Genomic DNA, 22,127 nt, shown 5'->3' on the forward strand with positions numbered 1-22,127 from the left:
TGATTATTACATGAGGACAGGACATTGTATACTGCCGGTGATGTACACCCGTTTAGTACGTTATAATTTACTTCCTTCCTCTACAATCATAGGTTTCTGTGTTTAACTTTAATCATCAATCTTATTTAATTTTTTTATGATTAGCATTTTGTTTGTTATTAGATGATAAAACATGAACAATAATTTATACGTGACCTATGTTTTTATTTTTTAAAAAAAGTTAAATAAGATAGATGATTAAAGTTAGATACGAAAACATATGACTGTACTTAAAATATGACGGATGGAGTACTTATTAGAGATACATGGTCAGACGCTTTAAACAAAACATACGTGACTCGCGGAATCGGCCAGGAGGGCATGCGTGCAAATTAAAACCATGGACGTACCAAGCCCACCGATCACCTTGTCATTCTATCCCGTGTGCCGTCTGCTATCTTGGAATCTATAGATGTTTCAGGGGTGGGGCCGTGGGGGGCTGTAAATGGCGGACGTTGGCTCGGGCGGAGACGGGTGAATCATGCCAATGGCCATTCTCAACGAAAACACATAGGTACACATAAGGTGTGTTTAGATTTATGGGTGTAAAATTTTAGCGTGTCACATCGAATGTTATATAGGGTGTTATATAGGGTGTTCGAGCACTAATAAAAAAACTAATTACATAATCAGTTAGTAAATCGCGAGACAAATTTATTAAGCCTAATTAATCCGTCATTAGCAAATGTTTATTGTAGCACCACATTGTCAAATCATGGAGCAATGCTTAAAAGATTCGTCTCACAAATTAGTCACAATCTGTGCAATTAGTTATTTTTTAAGTCTATATTTAATACTTCATACAGATGTTCAAACGTTCAATGTGACAGGGTGTAAAATTTTAAGGTGGGATCTAAATAGGGCCATAGTGCAAATCTAAACTCTATCATAAGATAAAAATAAAATCTCAGACCGTATGGTACACTGGTGGAGAACAAATCTTCACACCCACATTGCAACCTCCTTTAGTTCGGGTTGCAAACCGGGACTATGAATCCGGGACTAAAGATGTCTATATTAAGTCCCGGTTGAAATAACCGGACTAAAGATCCACCAACCGGGACTAAAGTTCATTCGCCACCTGACATGGCCTAATAGTTATTGAACCGAAACTAAAAATAATCTTTAGTTTACCAACCGGGACTAAAGATCAAAAAATACCCCTGGCCTTTTGAACCGAGACCGGTTCCTACTTGAATCGGAGCTAATGTGGTTTTTGGACAATCCAGCAAAAGTGATTTCTCCAGTTGTGGTAGTTTCTAGGTTATTTTTTTTCCTGCTTTCGTGGTCCATGGTAAAAAATGGGAGTTCAACTCGATCAAATACTAAACCAAATCATTGTTGAGGTTCTTGTCAGTATGGTCTTCCGTCCCTTAGCAGAGGAGCATAGGCGGATCTAGAGAGTGGTCTCTAGATAAAAAAAAAATCTTAGCCCAATGTATATATACATATGTAAAAAAATTGAAAAAAGAAAAACAATGCTCCTTTATTAATATATTGGATGATGCACATGTGATCAATTTATATTATACAAGTGTATAGTTGGGAACGTTTGAGATAGAGCTCTAAAACGACAAGCAATTTGAAACAAAGGGAGTAAAAGATATTAATGGTTAACGAAGTCTAAATAATGTATTCCTTCCGTCTCATTTGAACGTTTTAAGCGTAGTCATGAGTTCCTGTGTCTAACTTTAATCGTTCGTCTTATTTGAATTGTTTTTGAAAAGCGAAAGAGCCTATAGTCTAGTGGTTACAAGAGCCTCGATAGCACCTTAGGTCCTGAGTTTGACTCCCCATAGGAGCGAAATTTTCAGGATTTAATGGCATTATGCTTTCAGTGATAGGCGATGTACCTGTTGACAGCGAGGCGTCTATGGTGACTTCATCAATCTTCAGGATTTGCCGGCCCAGTCTTCGAAGATGCTTATGCATAGAGGTAGAGTTTGCGTACGTGCGTTCATTGGGGTGAGTGTGTGTGCGTTTTGAGTGTCTGCGTTGTACTGTGTAATTCTAAAAAAAATTGTTTTTAAAAAACATTAAAAAAACATAAGTCACATATAAAGTATTATTCATATTTTCTTATCTAATAACAATGAAAATAATAATCATAACATAATTTCAAATAAGACGGATGATCACACGAAAACTCATGCCTATGCTGCATTCCAAAAGCTTCATTTTTTTTGACCGGTGGTAGTAAAACTTAGCATGGATTTGTTTCGTGCAGACTGTGCAGTATGCGACTGGAGGGCGTAAAACACATGTTTCGTTTAGTATAATAAATTCACCGTCTTTTGCATAACGCATAAAAACTATTGACCGTATGTAAAACAAGTTATAGACAAAATAGTCTTTACACTTAGTCCCTCCGTTTCATATTATAATATTATAAGGTTTTCTAGTATTGTCCACATTCATATAGATATTAATGAATCTATATGCATATGTCTAGATTTATTAATATCTATATAAATATTTATATAGAAAATACTAGAAAGTCTTATAATATGAAACGGAGAAAGTACTTATTAATGGTGGAATAATTAACTATTTGCAACTTGAACAAGTGAAGCCACTGGATTCACATATCATAGACACATGAGAACACGCATGTCATAAATTATGAGTGGCAAATTATTAATTACCACATCTTAAAAGTGGTAAAAAGTTGAATGCCCCACTAACGATAGCTTAAGGAAGAACTTAAAATTTGGTGCAGTATAATAAAGGGACTACCTATATTTATATTTATGATGCCACGGTTTTTTTATCAAAACATAGTTAAGCTGAGTTCTTTGGTTAGCTTTCCTAATTCATATTTGTCCTTTTTCACGTGCACACTTCACAATATTTTTAAAAAAAATATATACACAAAAGTCGCTTTAAAATAATCATATTGATCCATTTTTTAAAAAGATTGGCTAATACTTAATTAATCACACACTAATAGACCACTCTGTTTTTTTTTCCGTAAGAGAGTTCCTAACTCCTCCACGGCCTTAATTAATTTTCTTTAGACTGTAAATTACATAGACTTACACTGTAGTTACAGTGCTACAGTGTAATTATAGAGACTACATTGTACTTATCAGTGGCGTGCCCACATACAACTTACCGGTGTCCTGTGACACCGGGTAAAATTGTTAAATTCTAACTAATTTATGCTATTTTGATTAGTATACTAGTGAATAATTAGATAATTTCTATGTAGTGGACTCTGGGTAATTTTTGTTCTAGGTTCACCACTGGTACTTATAGTGTAATTATATATATGTATGTTGTATTGTAGTTACACTATAATTATGTTATAAGTTTAATACTTAAATACATATTCAGATGATCAACCAGTCATAATATTAGCGGATTTTGTGCTTACGTAAGCACAAAATAACAACCTAGCTTGCCGTTGCCACGCAACAGTACGTGCACACGTTAGGTGGCCTTGATCGAGCCAAGCTTGTCCCAAATGGTATCCTAGCTGTCAGAATTTGACTGTAATCAGCCATTATCCTGGAACAAAACGAAAGTCTGCCCCCAAAAGAATAAAACAAGACGGTGAAATGAAAATGACCAGAGGTTGCGAGTAATAATATGCCGGTGCCAAGAGCCCATGACTGCCATCCAATAGCTCGTCATCGCCTCGTCTTGTGTAGCTGTGCCTAAAGCTCTGAAACTTGCGGCAAGAAAACAAGTAACCATGGGGTCTATCGTCTTATGTCGACCACAGGATATAGTTATTTAATGGAATTAATCAAAATATGGATCTCCTAGTAGTAACCATCGTTTATAAAACCGTGATAAGCATTTATCATGTGCGATAACTTTCTCACTTTTTAAACCACGATAAACCTTACGGTAGTATTTTCACGGTTATCACGGTAACCGCTTTACCGTGAGCTTGCAGTAACCCCATAAAAACAGAGATATTTTACGGTGCTTTGAAGGTATTTCGGGTACCTACATGTCCAGTAGATATTCACCGTTGATCATAAAAGGTAAATTAAGAATAAAAATAACTTGAATATGGGTAAATTTGGTAATTGTTTACGGGCATATTAATCATTAGCTCCGTCGGGCCTGCGGCAACAACTCCCTAATTTAGCATGCTCGTTCTAGTTTCTAATCCCTATTCATGTTCAGTGTTTGTTTAATTGCATATTGTTGATCCAAAATTGTAATTCTTTTTGCTGTGCCGCTGTTCCAGAATCGTCTAGGACCCATATCACGTATTTCCTCATCCATTCATCTATATACACACGAGCAGGGTTTTCCAAACCACCGGGACCGGGTTACCATGCCCCGGCGGTAAGCACGGTTACCGTGCGGTAACCGCGGTAACCGTGACAAACCGTACGAAACCGTGTAAAGTTTATCAAAAATTTAAATTATTTTTTAAATTTATTTGAATTTAAGGAAATTACCGTGGTTTTTCTTTTACCATACCCGTGGTAAGAGCGGTAACCATGCGACCCCACGGTAAGAGCGGTATCCGTGCGGTTACCGGTAGTTTTGTAAACCCTGCACACGAGAGACGAATACCTATCAATCCTCGTTAGTGAGAGAAAGAAATCAATCCCCGTTTGTGAAACCTTCGATGATAATCAGCTTATGTTTAATTTGGAGAGTTGTAATTGGAAACGGGATACTTGATGAACCAATTACTAGAGTTTAGTTTTATATCAGTTGTACGATCCATCTCAGTTTGGCCACCGGACGAAACAAGAAAACACCGTACGTGATAAAAGAAACTACCAGTTTACACACCTTTTGAAGCGATTGAGAGAAATTTACTTATCTAACCTCCCACCAAAACTTTTAAGTTAATAGCTTGCCCACACTTTAATACCACGATTTGCAACCCTGAGAGTAACTCGCAAAGGCAAAGGATACTTGACCTGCTCGTCTTTCAGCATCCAAACATCATATGCCCAAACCATGAAAAGCGCAAGAAAAATCAGCCACAGTACATCACCGTTAGGGCGTTCACGGTGCGCCGATGTGGTGTTCAGCCTCCCTCCCTATAACCAAATATTCGTCGCCACATCGTTCAACCGCGCGGCCTCCTCAAGAACGCGGAGCAAGTTTTGACTACGAGTTCCTCATCTTAGACGGCGGGACCCACACGTGCTAAGGTCAGAGAGGAGAGGGGTGAGGAGGAGGAGGGAAGATGCAGTGGACGGAGGAGGAGGTGAGGGCAGGGCCAACGGGGAGGGAGGAGCGGTGGCTCCGGCCGCGCTGCCCCTGATCTGCGCCGGCCGGGGCTCACCGGCCGTGCCGCCCCTCGATCTGCGCCGGTCGGGGCTCGCCGGCGGCGTCGCCCCTCTATCTGCGCCGGCCGGCGCACCGCCGCCCTCGTCGCCGCTTCGAGAGAGGAGAGGGGAATGGATCTCGCCGCCCCGCCGCCGTCGCTGCCCCTCCGCCGCGTCGCCGCCAAGGCCCGCCGCCGGCGCCCTCCTCTGAGCCCGCCTCGGGGTTGTCCGCCGCCGGCTCCCACGCCGCGTCGCCGCCGGCCAGCCGCTAGCCTCGGAGGGGGACAGCGGCGGAAGGGGAGAGGGGCGCCGGCGGAGGGGAAGAAGGACGTCGGCGTGAGAGGAGAAACCGAGAGACGGAAAGGCGTGAGAGGGGGAGAAGAAAGTGGAAGCGGATAGAGAGAGAGAGAGTGGAGAAAAAGGTTGGAATATTTTATTTTTGTGGACCCCACGTGAGTTTGCTGCGTAGTCAGACTTGGGGCTATCACGGTTCCTAGCCCATGTGGCATCTCAGCTCCGGCAAATATATGGGACGCATTGCTAGGATCACAAAAAAGCAAACAAAAACAAGCAATGTGATGCGACCGAGGCAGCTTTATTCAACTTGTCCAGAACCACTTCTCTACCGACTATCACTTTTGCATGGGTAAAATTAACTAGGTACCACGGGTTGATTGTACAGTATTTCTCAATGGGACACAGACATGCCGAAACATCAACTATTTCCCCCTCTCTCACTACTCTCCATCTCACCATCTTTCAGAACCTTGGCAAAATCTGGCGTTGGAGCTGTCAAACATGTTAGCCGTCAGGTCCCGTCTCCTCCATGTCTACAGCCACAAGCATCCATGCCCTCCCCTACTCACTGCACGAGAATAACAGTTTCAGATTACCAAACATGAGATATTGATTTGAGGTGAAAAAGACGGTCAGGCGATATCAGCGCACAAACCTTGTTTAGAGCTCATCCTTGAGAGGCTCGGCTGGGGCCGACTCTGCCTTCTCCGTCGCCTGACCGGCGGTTTCCTTGTTCTTCTTAATGAAGTCGACGATCTCGTCGGCTGTCCTGCCGCTTTCGTAGGGAACCATCTTTCCGCTGGGAGTGACGAAGTACAGGGTGGGGTAACCTTGCACATCAAACTCGCTTGGCACATCGTTCGCGGTTGCATCCTGCATACAAGGTAGCAAAATAGTAGTTAGATGAACTGTACTAGTGATAGGAAAGAATGGATGAATAATGCACTCAAAACTAATGGCACCACCCAGATAGAAGGGAAATTACCATCTTAGCGATGACAACATCCTCGTCGCTTTTAAGCGTCGTAGCTGCCTCATCCAAGATTGGAGCCAGCTTCTTGCAGTGTCCACACCATGGTGCATAGAATTCAACAAGGACTGAAACAGAAAACAGCAAATAAATGAGAGGTGCAAATCAAATAGAGGCTTTGCCAGCACTGATAACTGAAGAGGCTACAAAAAAATAGCAAACTTGCTTTTGACCAAGGAGGAATCAGTCGCTCACAATACTAATATAACTACTAAAAATCATCTCACTGAAAAGATTACAGGGGACAACAGTATGTACCGTTTTTGCCAGACTTGAAGACAAAATCATGGACGTTATCAGCGACCACAACCTTAACAGGCTCGTCGTTGACCTCAGGAATAGGTTCAGACTTCCTGAATGGAGACAATTTACCATCCTAAAAATACAGAGGTTTTGTGAGCATTGTGCAGGTAAACAAATATCCTAAATTACATAAATAGAAACAAATAATCACAATTATATTTTACAAGTATAAAAGACTACTTACAAAATATTCCTTCAACCAAGAAACAATTTGGTCAGGCTCAACGTGTGCCTTCAAAAATTTCTTGGAATCACCATCCTGGATGATGATGAGAGGTACCTGATCCTCCCTCAGTCCAAAGTACTGTACAGTGATAGATTTAAAGTTAGCATCAAGTACATTAATAATTGTTTGAAAAAAAAATTATAAGAAAGTGAGGAAACAAACCTGGAAGGCACCTTGACTGGCCTCAACGTCACCAATGAGGAACTTAATTTCCTTGTCCTTGAACTCCTCAGCAGCGCCATAATAAACTGACTTGAAAGACTCAAACGGTCCAGTGGAGAAGTTCAAAAATAGCATAGCCTGCATATAATTTGGTATCGTTAAGTGTCAGTCATCAACAACTGCAAATTACTGGCATAATGATATACAGTATTTAAGAACAATATTTGAATCACCGCATTACAGTCTAAGCAAAGTCTATTTGAAACACGAGAAATACACATTTAAATTGACTATATCATACAGTATCAAGCAACTACTGCCAGCTGTTATTAAAAGCAATTGAGCTTTTCAGAGAACAAGGAATGCCAAGCGCTTACCTTGGCAGCTGAGCTTTGGAAAAATTTCAGGAGGTAAGGATGGTTGTCAGGGTTCTTGTCAAAAGTAACAACTTTAGGGGTGCTGCTAGCATCAATGAACTTCTCCAAAGCAGTAACATCAAAATCCTGAAGAGATATGCAAACAACACATTATTGACAATTAACCAAAATAGTGCCAGCCAATAAAGGCTGTGACAAGTAGTAGGAAACATAGTGGCCAAATGAATAGTTAAAACAATGAAGTTTGATATTTGAAGGAGTTATAACCTTGCTGTCAACAACAAGCTCATCAAAGGGCTTGAATAGCCTAACCAATGGTCTCTCAACTGCAGCATCACCGCGTGGAAGGTGGTTGGCATGCAAGGTGTGGCCAAAGTCATAATCAGATCTCAGCTTCTCAGCAACCTCCATGAAGTTTGTATACTCAGTGCCGCTTAATTCTGAGAAGATTCCAACCTATTTCAATTGCTCATTCTAGTCAGCAGTCAATTTTAAAGCATGAACAGTCGAACAGAAAATATAAGTTGGAGAATGCGTCATATTGAATCAAGGTCTTACAATGTAGATTTTCTTGTCATCAATAAGGTTGGTTGCATCTTCTGGTGACTTGATCTCCTTGGAAGCAGGACCAACCTGCTTCTTCAAGTATTCAACAATGCCCTCAGCCTCCCTCGGGCCCTTGTATTCCTGAATGTTCTTGCCCTGGTTCCTGAATATCTTGAGTGTCGGGAAGCCCTGGATCTCATACTTGGTAGCAAGAGGCTTGTTCTTCTCATCGTTGGCATCAACCTTAGCAAGAACAATCGGTGGATCGTGCTTGCTTAGCTCTTGTGCAGCTTTCTCATACTGAAACAGATCAAGCAAAGAAAATTAATACATGGGATCAAACCATTTAGTCCAAAATGTGAAAATGTGCTGTTAAGGAAGTGATCCAACTATACAGAAGCATACCTCTGGAGCGAGCTTCTTGCAGTGTCCACACCTGCGAATGGGGTTTATCCAGTTAGACACATTTAGAGTAAGCATTGGTTAAATTTTGATTCAGATAACACAAGAGCACGATGCACAAGCATAATTTCTTAAAGAATCAACATTGAAGTACAAAAAAAAATAATAGTGAACAATTGAACCAAGATTACAGAGCTATCAGGATTTAAAATCTGTGAAAGTGAAAGAACACCCGAAATTCTCAGTTGCAACCCTGATACAGACACCTTAAAACCTGATACAGACACCTTATAAATCAAAAAACCAAGTAACCAACTCACTCAATCTAAACCACTGAAATCTGACTAGGAGACCAGGCATACACATCACAAACAAGGTAAATCTACTACAATTTACAGAATCGGCTCATCCGCAGTCACAGGTCCACGCACACTCGAATCAGCGAATCCCATCCGAATCTAAGACTGGATCACCAAGATCGAGACCAACAAACGCATCAATTCGGCAAACACCGAGCCGATTCCCGCATCTGAACTGAAGTCCTAAACCCTCCTCCCCAAACCTCGCGATCTAAACCCCCCAAAACCCACCCAAACCCCACCTCGCGAGATCTAACCCAACACGCACAGCTCATCAACAGGGGGGCCGTAGCAGAGCAGAGCACACTCACCACGGGGCGTAGAACTCGACGACCATGAACGGGTGCTTGGCGACGGCCTCATCGAAGCCGTCCGCGTCAAGTGTCAGCACGGCCTCCGCCGCCGCCGCCTCACCCCCCTCCTCCGCAGCCGCCGCCTCCTCCGCCCTCGCCGCCGGCGCCGACAGCACGACGGCGAGCGCGAGCAGCAGCGAGATCCAAGCCTTCGAGATCGCCATGAGGAGGAAGAGGAGGACGAGAGTGTGGGTGGCTTTCGGAATTTTTCCCTGAGACGACACGCTTCTCACACGGGTTTTAATAGGGCGGAGTACGCGAGGGGGGGGGGGTTACCGGATCACGTGGACCAAGTCCACATCGACCCTGACACTGCCCACCGGGCCCCACCCCGCGGACTCCCGCGTGGACGCGGCGCACCGGAGTCACGAGATATTTACAGGTAACATTTGCGATGAACCCCCTGTACTTATCAACATCAAATCATCCCTCCACGAGGCTGAGATGTGCTAAAACTAGAGGTAATAAATTACTAATATGCCCCTGATGAGGAGTGGTATGTAATTAAGTGGAATTAAGGGGGTGAAAGTGGGGTGGTCCCGAGGGATAAATCCAATCCTGTGCCTTTAAAAAAGGCAGGGGAATTAACGACAGCCAACGCCACGTCACCGCGCGCCCCGCATACGTACACGTACCTGTACCGCCCTCGGCCAATGGGAGGGCGCCACGTCAGCTCTATGACATGTCCCGGGGCCCTGATTTGCTCTGCGCCCCCACCAGCGCCACGCACGCACACGTTTCCAAAATCCGGATCCGGGTAAATTAGGCGGCGTTTTTACTGCTCTCGGATACGATAAAAGCTGTGTAGTAAAATAATTCTAATATTGGCCTCGTGTCGCGCGTGATTGCTGACGCGGCGCTGGATCGAGCTCGTTTGCGGCAGTGGTGACGTGGCACTGGTGATCTCCGCCACGTTTCACCGGGTGGTCCCGATCGGATGGTTACTGTTTTTCTTTTTCTTTTTTTTTTTTCAAATCGATGACTTTTTTTTGCTGCGACTTATTTTAAACTTGTCGATCACGAGAATGTGTTCACGTTCACGGTCGTATAGACAAGAGACGCATTTTATTGTTTCGAGAGACATATTTTATATTTATAGTCATGTAGATGGCTGATCCGGCGATGGGCGAATTTATTTCGGATCCCACCTTAAAATTTTACATCATGTCACGTCGAACGTTTAAACACATGTATGAAATATTAAATATAGACTAAAATAATACTCCCTCCAGGCTGATAATACTTGTCGTTTTGGACAAGGGTGAGATCAAACTTTAGAATCTTTGATCATGAATCATTTTTAAAATATTTGTCTTTCAAATATAGTGACTATAGATTGGTCTTAAAAAGTACTCTAATAAGATCATATATTTGTTAACACTTTTTTACATATTATAATAGAAAACAATGGTCAAAGTTGTTTTTTGAAGACTGTGTCCTTGTCCAAAATGACAAGTATTATCAACCCGGAGGGAGTAACTAATTACACAGATTGTGACTAATTTGCCAGACGAATTTTTTAATCCTAATTGCTCTATGATTTGATAATGTGGTACTACAGTAAACATTTGCTAATAACGGATTAATTAGGCTTAATAAATTCATCTCGAGGTTTACTAACGAATTCTGTAATTAATTTTTTTATTAGTGCCAAAAACCCCGTGCGACACCCTATATAATACCCGATGTGACACGTTAAAACTTTATACCCCTGGATCTAAACACCCCCTCAAATTTGAACAATGTAAGAGTAGTACTCCCTCCGTCTTAAAATATAAGAACCTAGGACTAGGTCGGATATTTACTAATACTACGAATCTGGACTGCATGTCCTATCCAGTTCTAGGTTTTTATATTTTGGGATAGAGGGATAACATGGCATGATGCGTGTGAAATGTAAGAAAAAGGATTTTTGGTAGCAATTGCTTTCAGAAAGAATTGTTGCACAGAGAGTTGATCTTGCACATGGTAAGTCAATCTTTGCACGGACGTTGCTTCTATGGAAGAACCTTGTGTGTACTTCTTACTTGGAGAAAACAACTTCTTCAAACCAATCCTGACTTGTACGTAGTTCTTCAAACCTTACAAAGTGCAGGTCCATTCGATTAGGGATGAGCTAAGAGGTTAGGTATATGATGTGAAAAAAAGAATCGGATGTACACATTCCGCGCGCGGTAGAAGGGGGGATGGAAAAAAGACGATTGCACTTTTACAATAGTAGAGATTAGCGAAATATCACTTAAATACTTTCAGGACATGTGAAATCATCCTATTCTCCTCTTCTAGCTTCAATTCATATTTTCAACAAATGCGGACATATGTGCAAAGCTCATGTACAGTTCAGACAAACACAGGGATGGTTTATCTTTTGTTCTCTTCTCCAGCGACTTCACATGAATCATAAGATATGACTTGCATTTTAAGCTGTGGTACGACAAATCAAATATTTAGAATAAGCATTATTCTCATATCTCCTTTTCCTTTTCTTTTTCAGGTTTGTCCTCGTACAATTGTAATGTCCAAAGGACTGAAAAAGTGCAGTAACAGAAAGGTGCTTCACAAACTGAAAAGTTGAAAGCCATGTCACTGCACTACGTCTGACAAAAAAAAACAGCTATAGGTATTTGGCATTTTTATTGATTATTCTATAAAAAAACGCATGAATATTTGTGTCAAAGAATTTAATTCCTATACAAGATTTATAGGCAGAGGGCATGTAGCTCCACCACATAATGGAGCTCAGATGATCAAATACATAATCCTTACTACATGGAATCTAAAGAAATATATATATATATATATCCAAGTAGTGCAGCATCATGCACGGCCACTACTTATTAGAAATAAAATGAAGTGAATAAAGATATGATTCTGATGATGCCACCGGCGTGAGCCGAGCAATCTTTCATGCAGATTTTCGCCTCACACCTACTCCCACGCACGCACGCAATGAGCAATAGTTGGTTGCTGACTTGATCCGAGCTTTGACAAATTCAGTTTGGAACTTTGGATGAATCTGCAATCCTGACGACAAAAGGGAAGGGAAGGACAAAAAGGTTTTACTTTAATCTTCTTTCACTCAATGTCTAAAGTGATTTTCAGAGACATACAATGGGCTTTATATCTTTCTTTTACTCAACATCTAAAATGATATTCAGAGACAACACAATGGGCGAAGACCTGTATTTATCTCTGCTCTGAAAGACTGAAACAGTCTCTGCTCCAGCTACGAAGACTGTATACTTGCTGGTCATACAGATCCAGGATGTGTATTATTTGCAAATTCATCAGAAAGCATGACTCAACCATCACACACACTCACACGTATCATCTGTCATCTCTTTCGATGATATCATTCAACAGGGTGACAAACTGAAAACAAAGAATTGCAAGAAAGATTGGAATGAACACAACAGGATGACCCAGGTATGATGATGATTACAGAAAACTTTCAGGAAGATAAGCGAGCCAAACATAGAACTTGGGAGATAAAACATTGTTGCATGATTCACAGGTTCTCAAAATGATTAACGGCATACAAACAACACGAAGATCTAGAGCTTCAAATACTACTTCATTGTAGAATGGAAAAAAGAACAGTACTCGCCCTGGACCTGAGTTGATGATAGAAATTGTTACACTCGAGGATAGAACAGTACTCGCCCTGCACCTAAATTGTTACATGCTTGTCGGAGGATGCATGGTACATGCATCTACGATTTTGACGAGAAGAAATGATATTTAGACATAGTACTATATCATCGTAATTGATGTCCTTGTTGCCTGCTCCAGTTCTTCAAACTCAGCGCCTAGCACTTCGCTTCCTGCTCTTCTTTCGGCTGCCCTTGTCATCAGAATCACTGTCAGATGCAGATGCAGATTCGGAGTCAGATTCAGACGATGCTGATGATGAGGTTTCCCTTCTGTGCCTCCTCTTCTGCTGCTTCCTTTTGGGTCGCCGCTTCTTGTCCTCCGAGTCTGAGGAGCTGTAGCTTGAGCTACTTCCAGAAGAATATTCAGAGCCGGTAACTGATGATTCACTGTCAGAGTCAAATACAGAAGCCTCACTACTATCTGAATCACTCCGTGAACGGTATTTTCTCTTGCTTTTCCGTTTGCTTTTCTCAGACTTCTCCTTCTTCAACTTTGCTTTCATCAGCTTCCTTTCCTCCTCCTTTTCCTTTTCAAGATCAGGATTCTGGAACTGATAGGAAACAGGAGCAGCCGTCTTCTTCAGCTTGGGGTTCTTGAGCTGCTGTGTCCTCGAGGGCCGTGAAATGTAGACCCGTTCGTTCTTACACTCATATGTCCAGTGCCCAGGCTGGAAACACTTCTGGCACTGGGTATATGCGCCACCAGAAGAAGAAGTTTGCGCAGCTTTTGGTTTCACTCCCAGTATCACAGCCTTCTCTGTACTCATCAGATACATCTGTCTCTTGGCCTCCTTCCTCTCCTGCCAGCGCGAAGGTCCCTCCTCTTTCTGCCCATAAGCATTGACATTGCGGGCAGCGGCTGCAGCAGCTCGCTCGGCTTGAGTTCTGCTCAATCCCTTGGCAGCAGATAAGGCCTGCGCTTTTATTCTCTCAGCTGCAGCCTGAGACTTATCGTCATTTCCTGACATCTTGGGCTCACCCAACAAGAATCAAATCATACAAAATCAGCAATACTACGATCCTGTAAGGAAATCAAAATACATCAATTAGTATAATTGAGTAATTTAGGTAATGAAAAATAACGCAAACAACAAATAAGCTTTCTGCTATACCAAAATCAACACATTAATGCAGGAAAAATAAAATCTGGCACATAATATTTTTCGTTGCTATAAGAACAGCATCTACTTATCAATTTATCATACGTTTGGTCTGTGCCTCTGTGGTCAATCATTGCTACGCGCCTACGCCAAAAAATAAAAAAATGGACAAACCTACAGCTAAGAGATTCTACAGTAAACCGTGGTAAGAAAGAAATTGCGAGCTACAACCCAAAAGCAAGCAAATAAATCCAACGAATACACCTCCCCAGGGGCGGATCTTAACGTGGGGGCATGGGGATTCACTCAAACCCCCAAAAATTTTCTTCAGTAACAAACAGATGCTATTAGTACTAGGGTTAGGGCATATTATGAGAAAAACTTCCAGATCTAGGAGAAGAGAAGCTAGGAATTAGGCGAAGACAGATGGTGGCGGGGGGTAGGAAGGCGCGTGCGGGGTGGTGCTCACCGGCGGCGAGGATGCTTGCGGCGGAAGGAGGCAGCAGGTCCGCCTCGGCTGCTCGCCGAGTTCGATGGAGATCGGCGCAGGCGAGGCGGCGGGCGAACTCACGAGGAAGAGAGAGAGAGAGAGAGAGGAGCGGGTCAGAATCGGGAGAGGTGAACGGGTCGGGATGTGGGGGCGAGCGATGATACGTGGGCCGTTAATGGGCCGATCACTATGTCGGTCAGTGATGGACTGATCTTTATGTGGGCCGGTGATGGGCCCATGAAGTAAATAATGATTTGTACTGATCCTAAGGCCCTCTTTGTTTAGGCTTATAAGCCAACTTATAAGTCAAAAAGTTTAAGCCTAAACAAACAAGCAGCTTTTCTGTTTAGCTTTTTTGAAGCCATAAGCCATTCTAACACTATTAAGCCAAAAGCTAGGTTGGAGAAGCTTTTTTGGCTTATGTGAGGTAGATGTATGACTCAACCACTAAATTTAGGACATTAAATCCACCGGCTTATAAATCATATAAGCCAATAAGCTGACTTAAAAGTTTAAGCCAATAAGCCTAAGCCTAAACAAAGAGGGCCTAACAGGGTAAATTTACGGTGATATTAGACAACCATGCAAAGTTTTATTGTGAGATATAAAACGAAGAAAATTAGAAAAAATAAAAAACAGAAACAATGTTTTTATTTTAAGATTCTTTAATTTTATTATGCATAAACGGAGTTGAGGTTGTTTATTTACATCCTACCTACATGCTCTGTGTGATTCTTTCAGAACTTCTATATAAAAAAAAATTTCCACAAGTTCCTGATTTTTGAACATGCGTGCAATTTAGAGTATAATAAAATTATTATTTCTTGATATCATATGATATAGAAGTATATTTATTTGAGATCCATTGCCATGAATGGTCCCAATACAGAACCCATTTCTGTTTCTCAGAAGCATGAGCCCCTGACACAACCTAGCAGAAAACACACAACCATCTCAGTTTTGTCAAGATTTTGGAGGTCTATTACCTGCAGCGAGACTGAATTCTACACGGGAAACTACTTTTTTTTTGTGAAACACGCGAAACTACTATAACCATAAAACTGACAGCTTTTCGATGGCCATGTTACAGTTTCTCCACACTGAACAAAACAGTAAAGTAACACAAACTTCAAATGCAACCTGAACTATGAATATTGCTGTCAAATGGAGTAATATATACAGCAAAGGAAAATAGGAGCATGAATGGAAAAGGAAAAAAAAATGTGGCAAAGGTTCAAAAAAAAAACATCCTGACTACACAACACACAGCCCATTATGATCATGACTGAATGTATCTGATATCTGTGAATTCTAACTGTCGAATGCACAATAACACCTTGCACAGCCAAAGTAATTCCCAGGGTAATGAAATCCAGACTGAAACTCTTATTTGATGGTATATATCATCTCTAAAGCCGCTAAACCTGTAAAGCCAAATAGCTTGGCAACTCCTCAAAGTGCTTTCCTAGCACCCATTGGTCAGCGAGTCCTGCGGCTGTTGGCTGGTTTAGATGGAGAAGACGGTTTGTTCTTAGCGAAATCGACAAGATCCTTGAAAAGAGAATCTTCAGGTTTGGTCTGCCGTGATGCGGTCGGAACTGATGAACCTCTCTCATTCTCGGTATTCCTCTGATTAAGCGAAAGGCCTTCTGTTTGGCTCACCAGTCCATTGTACCCGGCACCGTTGTTACCACTAGGAAGACCGTGCTGTTGCTCGAAGTACTGCTGTCTTTGGCCATACCTTGCTGGAGGTGGCGGTAAGGAACCTGGAGCTTGCGCTTCCCATGGAGCTTTTGGAAGATCTTCACCGGAGTCTCCATACTTGTTAGCATTTGAAGACGAAGAAAAACCAGGCATAGCTGTTGGGTTTATAAAATCATCATCAGGTAGACTCTCCTGCCTATTGACAACAGGACGATTTGACTCGCTCATAGGACGAGAAGGCATAGAGAAGCTGGGTGCTGCAGTTGGGTTTATGAAGTCATCAGACACACTTTCTGACCGGCTATCATAACTTGGCGGCGGATTCGTTTCTGTTTTCGAATGAGACGGCGCAGGTATATTGGCTGGGGCAGTTGGATTAATAAAGTCATCTGATACTTTTTCTGTCTTGTAGGAGTCGCCACTAAGATAGTCAACACTGCTTGCCTCCGTGAAAACTGGCCTCTTTGATGATGGTGGCGGAGGAAGAAGTGGGCTTGGGTAAGGCCTTTCACTTTTTGGAGCAGAAGGTAGATTGCCCTGTGTTGCTGTGCCATCCCTTGCAGACCTACAGAACATATATTTGTACATAAGATGACAAAACTAAACAGACCATGAATCTTGGTATCATAACATGATCCACATCACCAAAACATTTTCTTAAGAGTAGTCAGCTGATGTTGCCACAACCATCCAAAGCTTAGAATAGCAATAGCATGTATGAGAAATAATTAGTAAAGGGTGCTAATAGGGAAAACTAATATAGCTTGCCTGCGGGAAAGCACGGAGAACTCGTCTTCTGGCTCATCGTCTTCATGGTGTACATTAAGAAGTGGGGAAAATGAAACCCCAGTAGGCCTAGGAGGGGCTGTTCCTTGGTTTACATTAGCAGCAGCAGGAGCTGGGCCTGAACCGGGAGGCACTCCCTTTGCGATGTCATCATGACGCTGAAGAACACGCTGCAATTCATCATTTAAACCGAGAGCCTGAAATAGAAGGCTCTCATCACTGCAGAGAGGATACAAGACAATTAGTCACATGACAATGTGAAAAGGACATGGAACCAAAATTTCAGAGTAAAAGAATAAAACATACCCAGTATTGCTAACAAGGTCCATGACTCGACCTTGATAAGATCGGCACTGCCCAACAAGGTCAACAATGACCTCCTCCCTCACACCCTACAACATGAAGCGCAATTAGACAGAAATTTAGAGAAAAAGAGCATAGGTGGGTGGAATGGTGGATTCAATAGTTAAATACAGAGACGAATAGAGACATCACACTAGTGCAAGTTTGGATACAAGGATTATACAACACTGCACTAAATTTTGATGCTTAAAAAAGTCACCTCAGGGTGCCTGTGGTCCAAAGCATTTAACATCTCATCCAACACATCCACAATTCCTCGAGCACTCTGAATCTCACTTAGACTGCACAAGGAGCAATAATTAAAGGTGGATTATAACTAAAGAATTTCTTCTGCAAAGATGGTGAAATAAATTGAAAAACACAATTGATGTATTCAGGTATTGTTTAGCATGATTATGAAACTAAACTGTCACAAGGCAATACATAAAATCTATTTTGGCACAATAACACCGCCATATTTTGTTGTTAGAAATACCAATATAAGTATGAAATTCTTGGAAAGTTACATGGCCCTAGTTCTATGAATGTCTTGCCTGTAAGGCTGTAACAGGGAGACAAACAAAATTATTATTAATGTAATGCATCATAGTTACTTTCTAGTATGCTTTAGAGTTTAGGAATGAGGACAACCAAGGATAGCGGCAATTGCAACCATCAGTAACGGAGGTTCCAACTTTAGATCAGAGATGGCGCACTTCAAGAAAGCAATTAATCACTGACCACTTTTTTCCCCCAAAATACTTGACACTCCACAGTTTCTAACAGATATTTTTCCAATATCACCCCTGGTGGGCCCAACCGGAGGTTTCAGCTTTTTTTTCTTTTTCTTTTTCTTTTTTCTTTTGCCCCTCAAAACTACTAATGTGTTCTCAGTGACTAGGAAAAAACAAGAAAGGTCTGGAGCCTGATAGCCTATATGCACTGTGAATGCACTGTGAACCTTCTTTCCATACTCTCCAGTTGTGCTGAGCTGCAGGTCCTCAGGGTTGAGCTTGGAGGCACACAAATCGTCCAGAAGCAACATGGACACTGCTTTCTGCTGTCTGATGCACAATTTCAGCAGAATAGAGATACTTTAATCCAGGAGCATTTTCGTAATTTAACTAGGAAACATTTTATAGCCTTGGGAAGTTTGCATGGCTAATGGGTGTCATCTATAGAGGAACAGAGGGAGCAGAACATATTGTGAGTACGATTCCACTCCTAAAACATGCGTAGCCATTTAATGTGGTTGTAGGCTGATTAGTATTTCTGATAGAGGCCATGTGTGTGAAACTTTCCCCCCACAAGTGTGAATTTACAAACCAGGCCATACTTGTTCCAACCAAAGTAGGTTATTCTAAAGAGAATGGGAAAAATAGAACAAAGAAAGGCATAAAGAAACAGCAAAGTAAATGGCAATAAGAAATTATGGATGAATATGACAGTACTGCTTGAAGTGAACAAGTAAATAACGAACAAATTTTGCATTAGGACAAAAGAACACCTCAAGGCAGGTGCAGAAGGGGCGCTAGATTGAAGAGAAGCTTGTATCGCTGCATCTTCATAGCTTTGACCTGGAGGTGGATATAGATGTGGTTGCCTCAATGGTTGAGTTTGAGGAGGTGTAAACAGTGGAACCGTGTTCTCCTCACGAGGTGGAAAATCAACACCAGCACTCTGCACACAAGGGCAGGATATCTTGTTCATGGTTTGGACAGAAGCAATTGAATATTAACTCAAAAGTCAAAACGTTGAAGATCTAAGTTTACATTGAAACAAAGTGCAGAACAGATTGAAATTGAGTGGAACAGTAGTCAAGTATGAGCTGTGATAGCACAGGATAAATAACAGATGAGAAATCTGGAATGAACACAAGTAGACAGTACCCTGAGTTCTTGGTAAGCAGCGTGATACTGGGGATATCTGCCAGATGCACCTCCAAAAGCCACTTGCCATGTGTCAATCAAACTCAATATTTTCTCCCGAACATTTAAATCTGGCTGAAATCATAAATTGACAATCAAATACAGAAGCATAAGAATGTAGGAACTAGGAAAGCAGTAGTTGGCCACTGAATGTGAGCATAATCCTCACCTTTTTCTTTACTATCTTAACCATTTCACTTAATATGTCTCGCTCAATGATTTGCTGGTAAACAACATCCCCACAGTTTTTGCTTAGAGTCTCTAGCACCTGAAAAGGAAGACAAACAAACAGAACAACTCAGCACATTAAACAAGACATGACTGTGCACATAGAAACTATGCTCTTTGTTTCCTAAATCTGGAAGAAGCACAAGAAGTTTCCAAAATCTGGAAGAAGAACAAGAAATAACTTCTAAATTTGTGTAGCTAGTGAAGACAGGTGAATTCTTAAATTTAGGAATTAATCGACCTAAAACTCACATTGTTAAAACAAAAAATCAGAAGATAACACACTGAGTATCAATATACAAGGACTCTTGAAATACTCACATAAAGCGTCAGAATTTGCACTTTTGAATTCTTGTTTCCCAGGCGTTTCTTTAGGAGCTTGAGTGTATCCTTGGCTTGTCTGTACTTCAGCAAACATTTATGAGCATGCTATAGTATAAAACATGACAAATCAAAAGTTGTATGGGAACATTGAAAATAAATCCCAGAAAGTATTTAAGACAAAACAATTATGTCAACAATTCAATATACAAAACTCATTATGCAATGTGCATCACTCAACCATGAACCGAATTATCAACAAATTATAGCAAAATGTCTTAAATTAGTGTGGCATCACATATACAGATTTTAATATTAGCAAATGCCACAGATTATAAAATTTAATCACTGCCTGGAGAGACATATAAACCATATTGGAAGTTGGAAGACTAAAAATTATTAAAGCTATATATCACACCAACATACAGCAGAGTAGAGAAACAAAGTTCTTTTTTCTCTTGAACACGCAGGAGAGTTGCACATCATTATATTAAGAGAAAAGAGTTAAAAAGGACTCATGCATGCCCATAACAGGAACAAAGGCTATAAGAACTTTCCAAAGAAACAACAAAAAACTACACCATGACTTAGCTTCATCTCTAACATCCTGCATGACGGAATTGAAATTAGCTGAAACCTCTCCAAAGACACATCCACCTATGTTTCCAAATCAACCAAGCCACCAACACAACTAATGAGTTAAAACCCTTGTGATGTTGCTTAGCCACTTTCTGCAAAGCTTAAAGCCACCACATGGTGAAAACAGTGTCATCGGGACCTTATGTAAGGTGCTGCAAGCCAACCAAGGACAAAACTGGGAACCATACACTTCTTGTGAACACACATGAAGTGAGCAAGTGGTGCACATTCTCCTCCTCTTGATTACACAATGGATATTACCCAAGATGGCCAACACTGCGATGGGCCAATCGGTCAGCAGTCCAACAACGATTTAGTGAGGCTAACCACACAAAAGAATTGCAAGGAGGCCAAAGCTCAAGTTTTCCAAACTTCCTTCCACGGCTCAAATTACATGCCCCTCATTGCTGATGAGTATTTTTTTTGTGTGTGTGTGTGCTCTCATTGCTGATATCATCATGGCAAAAAGTGATGTCATACCTAAACTGCACCTCAACAACAAATGACACCAACTCATCACCAAAATCAGTGGCCTCCATGAGATTATAGCTCAACTAACCAATCACAAACTATCATCAATTATTGAGTTATTCTGCTCTCCAAACCAACAACCGTACAACCTAAGATTCCAAATTCCTAATAAATTTGGAAGAAAAAGACTGAATATGCTTTTCCCAAAAAAAAAAACAAAACACATATAGCAATAGACACAGAACAAACAACTAGCCAAAATCACAGATGCAATGCCTCATAGAAGCAGCACTAAAACCCTGCTAAATTTAACAATTTTATAAACAAACGTAGGTTAAACGAGATACAACAAGCAAGCAAGATCACAACACATAAAATGCCAAAGATGCCACGATAACCCTATTAAATCACTCACGGGTTGAACAACATAGAGAACTACCTAGGAATTCTCCATCCTACCATACGATAGCAATAACAATTCAAACAAATCAAAGAACCAAAAAAAAAAAGTGTCGAACAGAGGCATCATCGAGAGAGAGAAGCCAGACCCAGGATCCATGTTGATGATGTCGCAGAGCTCGATGTTCACCGCCCAATCCGGCCCGATCAGCATGTCGCTCGTCGCCCTCTCCGCGCACGCCACGGCCGTCGCCATTTTCCCCTCTCACCACCAAAAACCCTAAATCCTGCAAACAACAACAAAAACAAACCACCCAAATCAGCCCCCAAATTCCCACCTTTCCGCACCTCCCCAACGCCCCCAACCCGAATCCGCCGCAAAAAACACATCTTCCACCCCGCAAGAACCCGAGCCCCTCACCGAATCTGAGCGACCTCCTCCCCGAGATTCGGCGCCAAGAAGCACCAAGGCGGCCTCTTTTCTCCGATCCGGTGGTCCTGGCCGCGCCTGGGACGGGGAGGAGAGGGAGAGATGCGAGCGAACTGTAGGATTGGAGGAATTTCGGTGGCTCGGCTTGGAGGAGGAGATGAGGAGGAAGGAGAAAGGTTGGAGAGGAGGGTGGTAGACTAGACTAGGCAGGCAGCAGGAAAGAAGGAAGGAGGAAGAGAGGGAACGCGGCCGTAGACTTTTTCTTTGTTTAGTTTTCTTGGTGTGAAAGTGAG

General features: G+C 41.8%; 3 protein-coding genes across 3 annotated transcripts; all 3 read right to left on the reverse strand.

Annotated features, from left to right (window-relative positions):
• Window positions 1-5,864: 5,864 nt before the first annotated feature.
• Window positions 5,865-9,551, reverse strand: LOC127754626 (protein disulfide isomerase-like 1-1). The gene is made up of 11 exons (XM_052280200.1): window positions 9,302-9,551; window positions 8,635-8,665; window positions 8,242-8,529; window positions 7,951-8,139; window positions 7,684-7,809; window positions 7,307-7,444; window positions 7,103-7,222; window positions 6,874-6,991; window positions 6,571-6,683; window positions 6,241-6,458; window positions 5,865-6,153 (listed from the first exon to the last, which is right to left on the reverse strand). Exons 1-10 carry the CDS (start codon window positions 9,505-9,507, stop codon window positions 6,246-6,248), a joined length of 1,542 nt encoding a protein of 513 aa, XP_052136160.1. The 5' UTR covers window positions 9,508-9,551; the 3' UTR covers window positions 5,865-6,153; window positions 6,241-6,245.
• Window positions 9,552-12,814: 3,263 nt separating this feature from the next.
• LOC127753660 (uncharacterized) lies at window positions 12,815-14,704 on the reverse strand. The gene is made up of 2 exons (XM_052279075.1): window positions 14,566-14,704; window positions 12,815-14,017 (listed from the first exon to the last, which is right to left on the reverse strand). The coding sequence occupies exon 2, from the start codon at window positions 13,962-13,964 to the stop codon at window positions 13,146-13,148; it is 819 nt and encodes a 272-aa protein (XP_052135035.1). The 5' UTR covers window positions 13,965-14,017; window positions 14,566-14,704; the 3' UTR covers window positions 12,815-13,145.
• Window positions 14,705-15,714: 1,010 nt separating this feature from the next.
• On the reverse strand, window positions 15,715-22,080 carry LOC127754797 (TOM1-like protein 3). Its single transcript, XM_052280384.1, has 10 exons — window positions 21,826-22,080; window positions 21,554-21,691; window positions 19,896-19,974; window positions 19,516-19,614; window positions 19,308-19,421; window positions 18,926-19,098; window positions 17,639-17,720; window positions 17,383-17,468; window positions 17,059-17,295; window positions 15,715-16,855 (listed from the first exon to the last, which is right to left on the reverse strand). The coding sequence occupies exons 2-10, from the start codon at window positions 21,658-21,660 to the stop codon at window positions 16,066-16,068; spliced, it is 1,767 nt and encodes a 588-aa protein (XP_052136344.1). The 5' UTR covers window positions 21,661-21,691; window positions 21,826-22,080; the 3' UTR covers window positions 15,715-16,065.
• Window positions 22,081-22,127: the final 47 nt, after the last annotated feature.

This window comes from Oryza glaberrima, chromosome 11 (genome assembly GCF_000147395.1).
Source record: "Oryza glaberrima chromosome 11, OglaRS2, whole genome shotgun sequence".
In the NCBI taxonomy this organism is placed as follows: Eukaryota; Viridiplantae; Streptophyta; class Magnoliopsida; order Poales; family Poaceae; genus Oryza; species Oryza glaberrima.

Coding starts and splice junctions, on each gene's coding strand:
- LOC127754626 (XM_052280200.1), bottom strand. CDS start 9,507: ATGGCGATCTCGAAGGCTTGGATCTCGCTGCTGCTCGCGCTCGCCGTC. Junction 8,666..9,301: donor GTCGAGTTCTACGCCCCGTG/GTGAGTGTGCTC, acceptor CCCCATTCGCAG/GTGTGGACACTGCAAGAAGC. Junction 7,810..7,950: donor AGCTTGTTGTTGACAGCAAG/GTTATAACTCCT, acceptor ATATCTCTTCAG/GATTTTGATGTTACTGCTTT.
- LOC127753660 (XM_052279075.1), bottom strand. CDS start 13,964: ATGTCAGGAAATGACGATAAGTCTCAGGCTGCAGCTGAGAGAATAAAA.
- LOC127754797 (XM_052280384.1), bottom strand. CDS start 21,660: ATGGCGACGGCCGTGGCGTGCGCGGAGAGGGCGACGAGCGACATGCTG. Junction 19,099..19,307: donor CTGCTTACCAAGAACTCAGG/GTACTGTCTACT, acceptor CCTTGTGTGCAG/AGTGCTGGTGTTGATTTTCC. Junction 16,856..17,058: donor TTCTCCGTGCTTTCCCGCAG/GCAAGCTATATT, acceptor TATGTTCTGTAG/GTCTGCAAGGGATGGCACAG.